Source organism: Emydura macquarii, unplaced genomic scaffold (assembly GCF_026122565.2).
Source record: "Emydura macquarii macquarii isolate MOO-44397 ecotype Brisbane River unplaced genomic scaffold, CSIRO-AGI_Emac_v2 contig_2988, whole genome shotgun sequence".
Taxonomy (NCBI): domain Eukaryota; kingdom Metazoa; phylum Chordata; order Testudines; family Chelidae; genus Emydura; species Emydura macquarii.
The window spans coordinates 1,381,956-1,397,956 of record NW_027133125.1 but is presented as its reverse complement, the minus strand read 5'-3'; the positions used below and the strand labels follow the sequence as shown (position 1 = coordinate 1,397,956).

Genomic DNA, 16,001 nt, shown 5'->3' with positions numbered 1-16,001 from the left:
AGGCAATGACACGTCTTGATGCTCTGCAATAAAAGCATCGGTTATTGTGCTGTAGCTCCAGGCTCAAGGATCGGTGGCCCAGATCAGCCTGCATCGGTTCATGGTTGGGCCCTTGGGTTTTCAGTGTAGAATGGGGGGAAATAGTAGCAGGGTGTCCCTCCTCTAGTCCTTTCACTCACGCAACCAGATGTTGATGCAGAGAGAGAGAGAGATCAATGAAAGCGTCCGAGCGGGTGGGATCTCAATGTGGACTAGCTCACGCTTTGCTTCCTTACTAAGTCTACACCAAAAATGATTCAGTTGGGCTGCCTTATTCCACTCAACGATGGAACTGGGCAGCGTACGAGGCAGCTGTGCCTTGCCCTTCCTGGAGTCTTTCAGAGTGCAGTTTCTGCTGAACAAGTGAGATGAGGGTTGACAAAATGGCAGAAAATGCTCCTCGGAAGGCATTCCATTCCGTTAACACTGGGCTGTCCTGTCCCAGCAGGGGAGAGACCCAGCTTCTCCAGCTAGCAAAATGACCCCTAGTCCAAGTCTGGCCTGGTTGGTGGAATACATTGGGGGGTGGAGCAGGAAAAAGAGACAGCGCTGGGCCAGGAACCCCTTTCCCTTTTGGTGGTTCCCATCAAAACGTTTGGGCAGTGGCACTGCAGTTTCCTGTTCACAGGGCAGTGGACCAACCTGAGCCCAGAGCACCGAATTCTCTTCTTGGAACCATGCTAGCTGCTTGCAGAGTGTCTGATTTTCCACTAGAAGCAACGCAACTCGGGACCACAGCAGATAGTTTTCGGTATGAAGTTGTGCAACCTGATCCTGCAGATTTGGTACCCCAGGGAGTCCAGTGGGGTAGACCCGCCCTTTCCATATCCCTGTTAAGGAGCTCCTGTGTAGGAGGTGAGATGTGGGTCTGGGCAAACTATAAGGGACTGGGGCACAGGCGATCTGTCCTAGTGGTCACAGCTGGGCCATGTATCAGGGACGGTAATTGCTGAACAGGGGTTGGAAGGATTGCTAGAGCCAAGTTCAGTAAGTAAGAGTCAGGGACAAAATCAGGCTGGGTTTGGAGACCAGAGAAAGTACCAGGTGTGAATCAGGGTCAGTATCAGGCCAGAGTCAGAGACCAGAGACCAGAGGTAGTACTAGGCTGAGGTCAGGATCAGGCTGCAATTGGGGACCAGAGATCAGGAGAAGAATTGAGGTCTGGTCACAGCAGGCCCGAAGCCTGTGTTGTTGCCCAGACAACTTTCTCGGGGCCTGGGCATCCTTCAGGGTTGAATAGGGCAGTTGGCCAATTAGAGGGCCACAAGTTGCTGTCACTCTGGTTCCCTTGGGCAACGCTTCCTGTTCTCCACAGTGCTCCCTGGATACGGCTCTGCATAGTCTCCAAGTGGCACCGTGGGAACGGCAGCCATCCCAGGCTCTGCCGACCAATCTTCTACAGCCACCAAATGAGTCACCCCCCCACCACTTTTCACGGCATCTGGATATTTTTCTCTCAGAAATCTCTCATCGGGCCAGTCCTTAGGCTTCACTGCTTGCGAGATACGACGGGACTACAGTTTGGGGTAGTATCTTTGCCAGCAGTATATTTTAGAGGACGAACATGCACTCTCAGCCCCTTGCCAGTTTGAGCCCCTAATTAATATTCTGTCTGCATTAAACACAACTAAGCTAGTCCCTTCCTGATGTTTTGGGGGTTTTTTTTGCCTGATGCATAGTGATTGCCTAGAGGAGCTGCAAATCCAGTCTGTAACAATACACGTGTCTATATTAAATTAAAAAACCCAACAAACCACAACCTGTTCCTTATGTATTCACAGTCTTAAAGGCTACAGGGAACCTTTCAATTACCGATACTGCTGACAAAGGCAACCAGGATGTGGAGGGGAGGGAGGTCGGAGGGGGAACATCATAACAGGCGATTAAGTAACCAGCCAAGGAGTCATGCTTTGATGAATTCATAAGGTTCCCAAATTGCAATTCATTTAGTGAATTTGCTGTCATCATCGATACAGAACAATTCATCTTGGCTCATTAGGGAACTCGTTGATTACATCCCTGGTTTTTTATTTATTTATTTATTTAGTACAAAGGATGATGTAAGGAGCAGAGACATAAAATATTGCATGTTAGCCATGGACTAGTGCTGCTAGAAACCACTCTTCATCACTGGGTCTTTCCCCCCTACTGCCACATTGCTCACACCTTCTCTCTGAATTAACAAGGAACAGTGTGAAGATCCAGCCATTAGTAATGTGGACCTGTTCACACCATGACATGACACTTTTCAACCATGGCCATTGATAACCACAGTCTAAAGAGGCAGACAGAGGGTCAGATTCTCAGCTGGCATGAATCAGCACAGCTGTATTGGTTTCAACAATGTCCCAGCATGTGTTTATGATTAACAAGAGTTTGGGAAGAGAGAAAAATTGTCAAGGTTTGGGGAATAAGGTTGCTTATATTATTGGGGCTAGAGGGAAGCTCTTCCTGTGGTCGGTTTATTCCATGGCAACCTGCTCCAGGGTTTTTTACACCTTACTGTGATACAGTTGATACAGCCTAGTGTTGGAGGATAAGGGACTAGATGGAGTGAGTCTGATGTAGTATGAAAATTCATATTGTTCTTATGGACAAGGGACAAGAGGCTGGTGACACTTGCACGGAGCAGTGTCTAAAGGGACATAGAAATCAAATATTTTTTCAGATATTTTCTTACCATTCTTATAAGAAACAAGGATTGGTTGAATAGTATTTGCTGAGTAAACTGACATTTAGAAATGTATTAAAGAAATAACTGAAATAATTTAAAATTTTTGTTTTGCTTCTCACTGTTTAGGCTGCTTTCTTTTTTTTCCAATCTCTCTCATCCCAAACAACAAAAATACACTAGTCAGTTTCAGTTTGATTCCTTGTCAATCTCAAGATTTTCATACAGCAGCACAATGCTTCGATGTTTAGATTTCAAGCACTGCAGAGAAACTTGTTTCTATTTTATTTATTTTATTTTATTTTAATGTTTCCAATGGAATTTTAAAAAATAATGACAAATGTTTTCATTGATATCAGGTTTTATAAAAGCTTATGATCTCCACAGGGAAAAGGTAACCTGGAATTTAAATTAATAAGGCTGAATAATCAAAGCTTCTCTATTTAACTCTATAACACCAGATGCATTATTTTGTTTTACAAAACCTGGGTAGTTACTGCATGGTGCTCTCATGGTAGGGGCAATTGCTATTACTGATTTTCTGCTAAGCAACTATGACGTGCTTGGATCAGATATCAGGACATAGTGGGAAGGTGCACAAGGGCCATGATGATGATAGCTCTATGACAGAGGGAAAACTGGGAAGGAGGGAGAGTGGTTCCTACATCAAAATGCATGTTGTTTGCTTGCACCAAGTTTACTAAGCAATCCACATCATTCTGTGTCGGTGACCTGTCCTCTTCATTATTTACCACTCCCCTCATTTTTGTATCATCTATACATTTTATCAGTAGTGATTTTACCTTTTCTTCCAGGCCATTGATAAAAATATTAAATAGTGAAGGGCCAAGAACCAATCCCTGCGGGACCCTACTGGAAATACATCCTCTTGATGATGAGTCCCTGAGTTTCTCCTCCAGCTAAACTCACTTTTCAGATCGTCAACTCTATCTCTGACCAGGTCTCTCATTTTTAACAACATTCTATCAGTTGCTCATCATGTCCATTTGTACAGCTGCTAGCCTGTCTCCTCAGTCCAGGGAGGATTGACACCACATCCAGAGTGTGGTTCAGGCCCTTTTTATCGGGGCTTCAGCTTTATTTCCTCCTCCAAATAACAAATTCAGCACATAAATCAAACCCCCATAATCCAGGGTCTTTTTCAGGGGCCTCTCCACTCCCTACAGATTTCCACTCTACCAGCCATTCACCTGAAAGCCTCCCTGCTCCAGGATCCAACCTGTTTCCCATAGCTCTGCCACCCCAGGGTCTCCCACAGGAGACTCTCTGCTTCCTACCAGTTGTCTCCCCCCAAATGGGCTACTTGCTGGCTTTTACAATCTCCTGATCTCTAGCTGATCAGTCTCTGCAGGGAGGTAGCTGACCCCTCACAGGTGAGGGTGGGCCCCAACTCTGCTAAAGGGCCAGCCACCCTGTGACACCATCTCTTCCCTGCTTTCCCCCTTTTTCATCTTCCTGTGTACTTAAGAAACTGCTCTTCAAACTTTCCCACACAGATTCACACTCCGTATCCCCTCAGCCACTGCAGCTTGAACAAATTCTAAATTCTCTTTGAAACCTGTCAGACCTGGGAGGTTAAATAAAAAATAGGAATGATCTCAGCAGTCAAACCGATGGCCCAGATCCTGCAAACATCTACACATGTGCTTCGCTTTCACCTGGTTATCATTATTTTTAATATTTCAAGAACACAGTTATGAGACAGTGAGCCGCACTCCATTCTGGTTCATCTATCACCATCACAAGGGTATTAAGCTAAAACGCAGGTTTAGCAAAGCACTTAAACGCTTGCTTTACTTTAAATACATACTTAAATCTATCTTTATTCATCAAAATATTTAAGCTTGTGCTTTGGTGCATCAGTGTTCGGGTCATTTATTTACCTACATCAGAAACAGGAAGCCTGCCAAACAATCTGTGGGTCACTGGACAATCAAGATACTGAAGGAGCACTCAAGGAAAAGAAAAACGACATGGAGGAGCTACATTAATTCTCTGCATGCATCAGTCTTCACTGCAGAGGAAGTGAAGGAGATTCCCACCTCTGACCCATTCTTTTAGGTGACAAACTGGGGAACTGTCTGAGATGAGCTACTACATATATCCATGGTTCGCCCACATCTTGAATGTGTTTCTGGTCAAAAAAGCTATATAAGCACTGGAAAGAGTACAGAAAAAAGCAACAAAAATGATTAGGGGCATGGAACAGCTTCCATATAAGGAGAGATTTAAAGGACAGACTGTTCATCTTAGAAAAGAGATGACTAAGGGTAAGGAAATGATAGAGGTCTATAAAATCATGAGTGGTGTGGAGAAATTGAATAAGGAATTGCTATTTACCCCTTCACATAACAGAAGAACAAGGGATCACCCGATGAAGTCAATAGGTATCAGGTTTTAAATAAACAAAAGGAAGTATTTCTCCACACAAGGCACAGTCAACCTGTGGAACTCATTGCCAGGGGATGTATAACGGGGTTCAAAAACAGAATGAGAAGTTCATGGAGGATAGGTCCACCAATGGCTATTAACCAAGATGATCAGAGACACAATCCCATACTCTGCGTGTCCCTAAACCTCTGACTAGATGCTGGGACTTAATGAGAAGGCATAGATCACTTGATGAAGAGAACAGGGAAATTATTTCCCCTAAAGCTCCTGGCACTGGCCACTGTCAGAAGTCAGGATACTGGGCTAGATGGAGCGTCAGTCTGACCTAGTATGGCCATTTCTATGTTCATAGATTTTAAGTCCGTTAGGGACTGTTATGATCATCTGATCTGATCTCTTGCATAATACAAGCCACTGAGTTCTATTAAATGATTCCTGTAACATCCTATAACATCCGATTAAAGTAGGGCACATCTAATAGGCTGATCACATCTTTAACAAATAGATCTGATAGTTGGTTAGCTCTCTTTCTGTCCCTGCAGCTGGAGTTTATCTTGACTCAGTAGAGCACTTAAGCCTGGCCTTAATTATAAATCCGTTAGTAATTCCATCGCTGTTTAATAAAGCTCTTAGCCACGTGATAACGTAGAAAAGCCAGAATAGAGTTTACCCTTCTATAGCCGTGTCCCTTAAATACAATAATATAATATAATAAAAGGGATAACCACAGGTGTGTTCGCAGGATTGGGGGTCAAATTTTTCATTGTACCTATTTTTATTTAGCTTCTTTGGTGAGGTGTACGCTGCAGGTGTGTGTGTGACTGCAGACACAGCTTCAAACGAGCTGGCACAAGCTTCAGCTGACAACATGAGCCCTTACCTACAGTTCCGGGGAAGCTTGAAGCCGGGCTATCTAGATTAAAGCTTGTGTGGGTGTGTATGTCTGTGCAAACTGCAATCACACCTCCAACCGCAGCGTAGGCATAGCTTCAATCTGACAGCCTGCGAGTTTACTGACCTTTATTTCCAGTCTCATTCTGGCCCGCCCCAGTTTAGATGCAATTTCTGCATTATCCTTCACTGAACACAGAGATACCATTTTATTACTGATGCCCCTACCAGATGGCTTCGTCCGGCCTAAGTTCTCCTTAGCACCTGCCGGCTTTTCCTCAAACTCCTCGTTTAAATAATTCCCCAAACCATGTTCATTTACTGTGCCAGCAGTCTAGTTCCACTCTGATTAAAGGAAGTCTCCCTCTTCTTTATAAGCTCTGCCTTTCCCATGTATTCCCCCAGTGACGAATATGCTTAAAGCCTCTCTTCTTTGCACGGTCTTCTCATCCACATGTGAAGATATTGATGTTTCCCTTGCTTAGTTATCCCTGCATGTTGAACTGAACTAATTGCAGAGAAAACTACAGTTGAGATTCTGGACTTTGGCCATTTTTCTAATAAACTAAGCTAAGCTTCCAGGATTTATCTCCTACAGCTCTTTAAGTCATTGATACCAATATGAAACACAAGCCCTGGCTCCTCATCCACACTCAGAAGTTTGCCTTATGAGATCCACCTCCTTTTTAGAGCTGACAACAAATAAAACATTGAACAAATTCAAATTCATTTACCTAAAAAAAAAAATCAGTTTTCCAAGTTTTATTTCCTAATGTATTTATAATTACTTTGGGAATTGATCACAAGCAGTTCATTGCAAGTATTCAATTGTTTATATGCAAAATACGAGTTGTGTAGATTACTTCTGATTGGTCTCATATCATATGGTATTGCTCCTGTTCTCTGATTGCACGAGTGATTTTACTATAATCAGGCAGAAGCAACTGAGAATCACTTATGGTGATGTAGCCAATAAAAGGATTGAATGCTTTGAATGGAATGCATTGGCATTACCAAACTGTGGCTGGGTGAGACGGTAATTGATACAAAGCAACCCTGCATGCATGCAAAATGCTAATTGAGTCTGGTGTGATTAGATCATTTCTGGCTCATTTAATTGTCTCTGTGCTTTCTGCTCCTTTGAACAAAGCACTCTATAGGAAAATAAACTGTGTTACAAGACAGAAGCTGGGTCCTAATGGTTGGAGCAGTGGATTGTGCATCAAAACCCTAAGTTCTACTTCCAGTTCTGGAGCAGTGGTCTTGGGCAAGTCAATTCCCCTTAATACTTAGTTCTACCACAAAAGGGGCCTGTTAAGTACTATTGCTAAAGTGCTGTGAGATGCCAAGATGAAGAGTTAAGATGACTATTTTACCCAGGACTTATATACATCAGGCCCAACCAATTTGCTTTCATAGGCTCAGAATGGTGGGTGTTTGATCAAATATCCTGTTAAGCACCAAGTCAAGCAACAGGAAGTTTCTTCTCACCTTGCTTTAACAGCAGAAGGATTAGTGCAGGCGGTAAATTATGGGAATGATTGTCACCCGCACCCTTATAGTACAATTGTCATGTTAAATGCCAAAAAAAAAAAAAAAGAAAAAGAAATCTGCACTCCCAAATGCTGGTTTTGACAGCACTGCTGTTGACAGACTAATACAGTCTCTGCCGTGATGGGCCTGGATGACAGATGGCTTATTGTCCCTTTTTAAAATATATATTTATTGATCTGATAAAGAATGTGTTATTTCCACAGATAGCTGAAAATTAATCTAACCACAATGTCATCCTAATGGCTGTTCACAAGACATCTTTTTATGGCCCTCAAGGATTACATGATTTCCCTATAATTCAAACCAAACCTCTGGGAGGGAGGGTCACTTCAACCAATTCTGTTCGGTCCCTTCCCCACCGAAGTTTGGGTCAGGGCTGCATGTCAGTTACCTGGCTGAAGAACTTCTGCACCCTAAATTAGACGCAGGGTCACATGTGGATCTCCCTGACAGAGAAGATGGAAGAACAAGGAAGGCCTAACCTGCTCCTGACAGGAGCAATGCTGGTGGGAGAAGGGAAAGGAAGAGTTTGAAGAGGAGAAAAGGAGAATGGAAAGACGATGAGAGAACAACTCAAGCCGGATTGTCTCGATAAAGCAAAGCGCATGTGCCTTGCTCTTGGAAGCATTGAAATTTAGCTGCTCAGAGATCAGGATGTGGAGGTGAAGTGGGGAAGCACATTCGTTTCAAAGCTATTCAGGCCTGACAAAGACAGACTTTAAAAATATGTTGAGTCAGTGCCCTACTTGCTCCACCTTGGAACACCAGCGGCAAATTCCAGAGCAGAAAATCCATTTTGCTACTGAAGAGAGAAAGAAAGATAAGGAAAACAAAGAACTAAACTACTGTTTGCTTGTTTTTTGAAGACACAAAATAAAAGGCCCTAGATGCGCACTCTGCATGCTGAAGGGGAGTGCAGATAAGATGTTTACAACAGGCTCAGGAGACCCGAAGACAATTCATATTCACATATGGGAAGGATGCTACAAGGGAAGCTTATGCAAGAAAGGGTAGACTTGACATGGATATTGAACATGTGCCTGGCTAAGTCATAAGCCTCCAGTACAGATGTGCAAAGACTTTGGGAAGCATCTATCCTGAGAGTGCACTGAACAGTGACAATGTCATGACGTGGTCAGAGCAGGAAACTGGCCATTCAGTACTCCTGGATCCAGACTTACTACCAGAATTACTGTAAGACGTCAAGCAAAATGACTTAACGTCTCTAAGTCTCACTTGCCCAATCTGTTAAACGGATCGAGTACGTCCCTGCCTTACAGAGGCTTTCTGGGACAGTGGCCAGGTCCTCAGCTGGTTTAAAATGGTGTAGCTCCATGCAAGCTGAAGATTTGGCCTAACGTATATTAAATACTTTAAGACTCTCAGATGAAAAGCGTTCTATGGAGTATTAAGAGTTGCCACCGGTCCCAGTTTGCCCAGGATCATCCCTCTTTTTAGGTAACTGTCCCAGGAAAATTGGGTATCTTCCTGGGATATTAAAAGTCCTGAGTTTTATCAATCATGTCCCCATTAGCTCCTCCAGTCACTCATGATTGTCCCAAGGGGGAACTGCATGGTAATGGCTGCACAGAGGGAGATCTGGCTCTGGAGTGTCTGGGAGCTGCTGGGATGGGGTGTGTCAGGAGCAGCAAGCAGGACAGGGGGGACTAAGGGATAGTATGCCCAGTCGTCGCTGTGCAGGTGCCGGCTGCAGGGGCCACCACTGGGAGGGAGCAGTGTGGAGTTGGCCTGCACAGTGTTCTGTTTGTCGAGGTCAATGCCCAGGTCATCCCCAGGGCACCAGCCCAGCAGGCTTCTGCTACTGTTGTGGCAGTGGGATGGGAAGACAGTGGCCTGGGGAGGGGGGTTAGGTGGTATATGGGTTTTATGTGGCAGGGTGTGGGGGGACAGCGAGATGGCCCATTTTTTGTAGCTCAGAGTTGGCAACCCTAAGGGGCCTTATTATTAAAATTCTCTTTCAAGGCTCACTAATGCTACACTCGCATTGTGCTGAGAGCTCTATGGCATTTCCACTGCGCCGGGGATGATCCCTCTGGCAACTCGAAAGGCCACTTGAGAGACATTTCTTGCATGTCAGGATTCAGCACGTACCTAAGCAAATATCAAGAGTTAAATCAAATTCTGTTAATTAACTTCTCGCAAAGGGTTCAGACACAATGACTACTGCAGAACTTGGAGAATTGAGCTATTTCTGACATTTTTCATCACCATTTACACCAATGTTCACTGCGCCGCCGGAAGGCTCATAAAGCCAGGAAAGGACAGACTTTCTAAAAGCTACAGTATAGCTCTTAGCCTTAAAAATCACAGAAATACGGAAGTGGCAGCCTGAGAAACTGAAACCTCTGGAATAAGGGTCACCAGCCATTTGACAGAGCTCTAACCTTTTGTGACCTTAGACCTTGTTACGTGACTGAGGCTAAATAATAAAGATTGGTCTCTTACCACCACTCCTGTGTGACACATCCTGATTTCACAAGAAATTGATCAGGTAGAATACAGGATAGTTTGGAATTTATGCTGAAATCTCATAACAAAAAATCTTGTTACAGGAAAGTGGGTGCCTCTAGGAGGTTCACATCCAGGCTGTAGCTAGATATTACTAATTATTTCTGCATAATAAATGTAAAAGATATGCTCTTTCCTCTCCGTCCACTCAGCTAAGGCTCTCATCCAAGCTCTCATCATCTCGTGTCCTTGCGTCTTGGAATCAGATCTTTCACCAGAAAGAAAAGGCGGCTTTTACTCTTCTCTCTTGCCTGTGTCCATGCTCCAGTACCCACCCCTGCACACTGGGTTTTCACCCCTCACCCAGGGCATATTTAATACAGTTCTTTTGCCTGCTTGTTACATAATACGGTGAAATATAATTAATGACTCCTACACTCAAAACTTAAATGAAAATTAACCAAAACAATCAACATTTTCAAGGCAGAATGGTGGGTAATAAAAACATCAAATGAAGCATGGCCCAGTCTGTCTTCTCCCACTGGTACCAACAGAGGGAGGTAAAAAGCTTTATCCCTCAAGACCCTTGGTGGACATATCCAGAGACGTACATGTGCCTGTGTATATACATATGCATGCATACTTAGTTGTATACATACTGATGAACGGACATTAGACCAGGACAAAAATAGGGAAAACAAATTAGGAACATTTTCTCAAAACATTTTTCCCTCCCCCCGAATTTGAAATTTAAAAATACAGAGAAAATTGACCATCTCTACAGCTATATCGCTATTTCAATTTCTGAAATGTCATCAGAACCTTGACATTTGATCAGTTTTGACCAGATATAATTCATATATAGGTATATTAATATACAAGAACTTTGCTGTGAAACAGTTACAATTATCCTCCCACATGATGTTACAAAAACCACATAAAATAAAGAAACTATTTAACAGAACATATCCTCTACATCCCATAGACACGTTACCATTAGCACAAATACTGTACACCTCAGATCATACCCCAAACCCCCTCTTCACCTCACTACCTGTTCCCAACACTATCACGCATGTGTTACGTAACAGTAGCTTGACCCGTCCTTCAAAAATGCACACATGCGCAGGCACACACACACACGCATGAATTTTTCTATGGCAAGGCATATTGATGAACAGGTAAAATGTGAAAACATACAGAAACCGCAAGATTGAAGAGGAAACCCTGTTCTCCGGTGGCTGCTGAAAAGGAGGAGATGAGAAAATACGATAAAGGAAAACGAAAGAGAGTCCTTTGACTTCTGATTTATCTCCAGAAATTCTTCTTTAAGTGTGTCAAGAGACTTGTGTGTTTGTGTAATAGATTTCTTTGCTGTCTCTAGTCTAGCTGCTCACCCCTTGCAATGCTGTCTAAGCACAGTCTATTGCTTCCTGTAATAACAGATGACTGTTTGCAGGGTTCCCTCTGCACTTTAGCACCACAAGCTTTATCAGGCCAACCTGATCCGAGTACGTTTAACCGGTTTACTTACAGTTATGGCAGGTTGCTCCCATGTAACCCATTTCGCTACAATCACAGGAAAAGGTGGTCCAGGACTGAGAGCATTTTCCTCCATGTTCACAATAGTTGGGCAAACATCTAATTGGAGGTGTTAAAAAAAAAAAGCCAATTAATTTTAAGCATTTCAGTAGAAATAGTACATGCAAGGAAGTGCCCCCTCCCTCCCTCCCAGCTTCCTGGAGCTGCATCACTACACACAGTGGGTGAAATAATGATTTCTTCCTCTGATCTGTGATCCACTTGAAACAACAACATTCAAAACAAATACCCTATGCCACACAGAATAAATTCAAAGAGAAGCCCTTACTGATAAAAAATACGCAGTTTGTTTTCTGTCTCTAAGAAACTAAAATGAAACTTCCATTATGATCTAAGATAAGGAGAACAAATACCAGGTGAAAAAGCTATGGAAGATCTTGTTTCAAAAGAAAAGGCTTTCCTCTCCCCCTTGCCTTTTTCCTTTGGTCTAATGTGGTTTGCAACTACAAAAATTAAGCTGCACTTCACTCTGGAAGCACAAACAATATATAAGCCTCAAAGTAAAGGAAAAAATGTGTTTATGAATTCCGTATTCTCTGCTCATCTGTTCATTTTAGTTGATGTTCTTCAAAGCATTATTGCCAAGCAATGATTAAAAGAAGAAAGAGGTATAACAGCATCAGCAAGGGAACAGTCCCAGTCTTTTTAATATCTCCTCATATGGAAGCTGTTCCATCCCCTAATCATTTTTGTTGCCCTTCTCTGTACCTTTTCCAATACTAAAACATCTTTTTGGAGATGGGGTGATGAGAACTGCACCCAGTATCCAATGTGTAGGCGCACCAGGGATTTCTATAGTGCATTATGATATTTACTGTCTTATCATCTATCCTTTCCTAATGGTTCAGAGCAATCCCATGACTGCTCCAACTCATGGCGAGACCAGAGCTAGCTTAGAATGGCCCAGAAGATCCAAGAGTTGTAATCAGCTCCCTGACAACTCCAGCCCTGTATCTCCTGCACCGACCAGTGTTTGCATACAGGGGAGAGTCTGACCCACAGCGAGTCCCTTGTGTGAGATAAAATGACCCATGGAAAGTTCCTGGTGGCCAAATTAAAAGTAGCCACTTTTAATAATAATGCGATGTACTTCCCCTCCACATGTGCTGATGAAAATTCTTACAGGGGTAGGGCGTGACAGGCTGTGGAATGGGGGACTGTTGCCAACCTCCACAAAAACCCTTCTGCAAGATCACTGCAAAGAGCAGGGTACCTGCTGCTGCCGGGAACAGAGAAACGACAGAAGAGGAAAGACAGTTGCTTTCTGTGACACATTTCCCCTAACCTGAGTGCAAGACACTGTTGACATTAACATATCTGCTGCCCCTCTCAGTAAATCAGAATGTCTTCCCCCTGAAGGTGTATTCAGGGGTAGCAACCAGTGTTTATTGAAAATGGGGTTCCTGCAGGAGTTGCACGGCCAATAGGCTAGAAAGGGGAAGTGGAGAACTAGGAGTCAGCGAGGGGGAACAAGACCTCTGGGGAGCTGGCCGTGAACCTCAACAGAACCCCAGAGATCCAGACAAATCTCAAGGCTCCACTGCTTTAGTGGCTAGGCTCCTGTCTCTTGTGAGAGAGACGAACCCTGCATGTTCCAAAGGGAGAATAAAGACTTTCAAACAAACACTTTCAAAAGAGTCTGTGTTAGTCCCACTGACTTTCTCCATTGACTCAGACAATGTTGAAAATTTTACACAAAATGCCACAAATCCAGCCTCTCGATGGCCTGTCCCCTTCTCACAGGAGCAACCTGTGCAATGGCTGAGAGCGCCCATCAATGTTACTTTGCATTTGTATTGCTCCATTTGTCAGGAAGATCCCAAAGCACGGTACAAACACTATTTAGCTCTCATATCACCCACGTGAGGCAGATATTCCTATTCACAGACAGGTAAGCGTAGGCATGGAGAGAAAAAGTGACCTTCTCTAGGTCACACTGAGTCACCTGCATCACCGGGAACGGAATACAAGACTCGCTGATGTCTATTCCCCGTCTTTAACTACTAGAGGGTTTCTGTCAACAACAGTGCAACTGAAAAATAGATTTGCACCACAGCCACTTCATCCTAAAAAGACAGGGTGGTCTAATGGCTAAGACACTTCAAATCACTGGGCCAGCGTCACGTGCCAATACAGAGACAGAATTTGTCTCACAGCTTTTCATGTCCTCTGGGGACTTGGAACAGTCCCTAATACAAGCTAGAGAATCTTTTAGGGCATGTTAAGTTTCACTCCTGCTTCAGTGGCTCACACTGGCTTTTCAAAGGTGCAGATTTGCTGGGGCTCAGACCCACATTAGCCATGCTTCCTCCCACTGTCAACACACACTTTCCCCTCCTTTGCCCCAGCATCAGAATGATCCTTGGACCCCCTGCTTCTCTGGAAGCCAGTACATATTGGTTATGCCACCTATAAGACGGGGATACTAATATCTACCTCACAAGAATGTTGGAAAGAATAAATACTTACTGCTTCTGCAGCACTTAAAAGATGTGAAGTGCCAAGCATAGTACTGTGTTATCATCATCACTTACAGAAGTGTATCATCAACTGATGAACACATTTTCTGCCTGTTTAAGTTACCTCTTATTAATTACCCCCATGCAATAAAGCTAATGATTAGTAATTTGAGGTTTGCAAAGGTCTATGTCTGATGCTTAGCCACATATATTCTAACATAACAGCTTCCCTTTAAATGCGTTAGGAGACAAATGGAGATGAAAAGTGACCTTCAACTTTCTAAATGCTCATTTTTTCTTCCCCCAATAATGCTCAAAATGCAAGTTGAATTGTCTGTATAGGCTTTAATGTTGTTAATAAATTCAAAATTAGGCTGTTTACATTCTTTAGTCTATTTAGTTTAATTAGCACCAACTGCATCAATCTTGATTTTGGTCAGATAACTAACTTCTAAAAGCTTCTGAAACCAATTTCTGCACAACTCTACTCGAACAATTACCATAATCCCATTCTTGATCAGCAGTTGTGTGTTCATTAGAAGTTTAATTTATCCTAATTGCCATCAAAACCAACATTAGGAAGTAGCCATGATGAAAATAAATCAAGGGACGAATAAATTATTGGATATATAATTCCCCAATTGTCCCAGATTCCTGGGTCCAATTACATTATCTTTTTGTATTTCAAGAATGCCTGCTTACTGTTATTTGTATCGCCATAGCGTCTACAGGTTCCAGCTGAGATCGCAGCCCCATTACGCTAGGCACTGTACATAAACATAGTAACACACAGTCCCTGCCCCAAAAAGTTTATAATCCAAATAGACAAAGGAGGGGTTATCCTCATTTTATAGATGACAAACTTCGGCACTGAGAAATTGAATAACTTGCCCAAGATATCACAGGGAATCTGTGGCAAAGGCAGGACTCCAATTCTGGTTTCCTGAATCCCAACCCCGCACCATAACTACAGGACCATGGGTTGTTAGTATGGCGTCACATGACAATTGATGTGGAGAATGATGTGCCAATCAGGTATAATTTCCTTCTTTGGCAGAAGGCTCAGAATTTAATGTAAAATCAAGCTGGAATATGCAGTCATTGGAGGCATATCCTGAACAAAAGCAATCACAATCTCTGGGCAAAACACCCTGCTCTAAAATACGTACGTGTGGCTCCCTCTGACTTCAAAGGTGAGACCTGCAGACATAATGGAGAGCAGACTTTGGCCCCTTTGATAGGAATGATGAAAAAATAATGAAGATAAAATGACTTGAATGGAAAGCCTGAAGAAGATCCCTGTGTTTGATGTTACGTTGGGCATGAAATGAATTCGGTGCTTTTATTAAGCTTGCATGGGCTCTGGAAGATATCCCACAGTCAGCACAAGACATCAGACGTGCACCAGTCAGTGGTTTTTCCCCCAGTTACAGGGGGAAATAGGAAAAAAAAGACCAGTCTGGTACTAAGGTTCCACAGATTCTCTCCACTTTGAGGTGGCCTAAATTAATCCAACAAATGCAATTTTTTAAAAAATCCCAAGACAAGAATAATGTAGAAAGGAATATAAAACATTACCCAAATCAAGGCATTTTAAAATTAAATCTATGCTCGTTCTCTCTCTCTCTCTCTATCCATAGACTCATAGAAATGTAGGGCTGTAAGGGACCTCAAGAGGTCACCTACTCCATCTGCTTGTGCTGAGGTAAGATCAAGTATACCTAGACCATCCCTGACAGGTGTTTGTCGAGCCAGTTCCTAAAACCTACAATGACAGGGATTCCACAACCATCCTAGGCAACATGAGAGAGAGAGTGTATAGAGCCAATTAAAAAAATTATATAACAATATTAACATTGTACAGTGCTGTGTGTACACAACGCAGAACAATTTTTTGTTGTTTA

At 43.1% G+C, this 16,001-nt stretch overlaps 1 protein-coding gene across 1 annotated transcript in view; it reads right to left on the bottom strand.

The window, feature by feature from the left end:
* CNTNAP5 (contactin associated protein family member 5) overlaps positions 1–16,001 on the bottom strand; it is a 385,501-nt gene that overhangs the window by 138,369 nt on the left and 231,131 nt on the right. Inside the window, exon 11 of the mRNA XM_067570074.1 lies at positions 11,571–11,677. Coding sequence (XP_067426175.1) covers positions 11,571–11,677 — 107 coding nt within the window. The remainder of the gene's footprint in view (positions 1–11,570; positions 11,678–16,001) is intronic.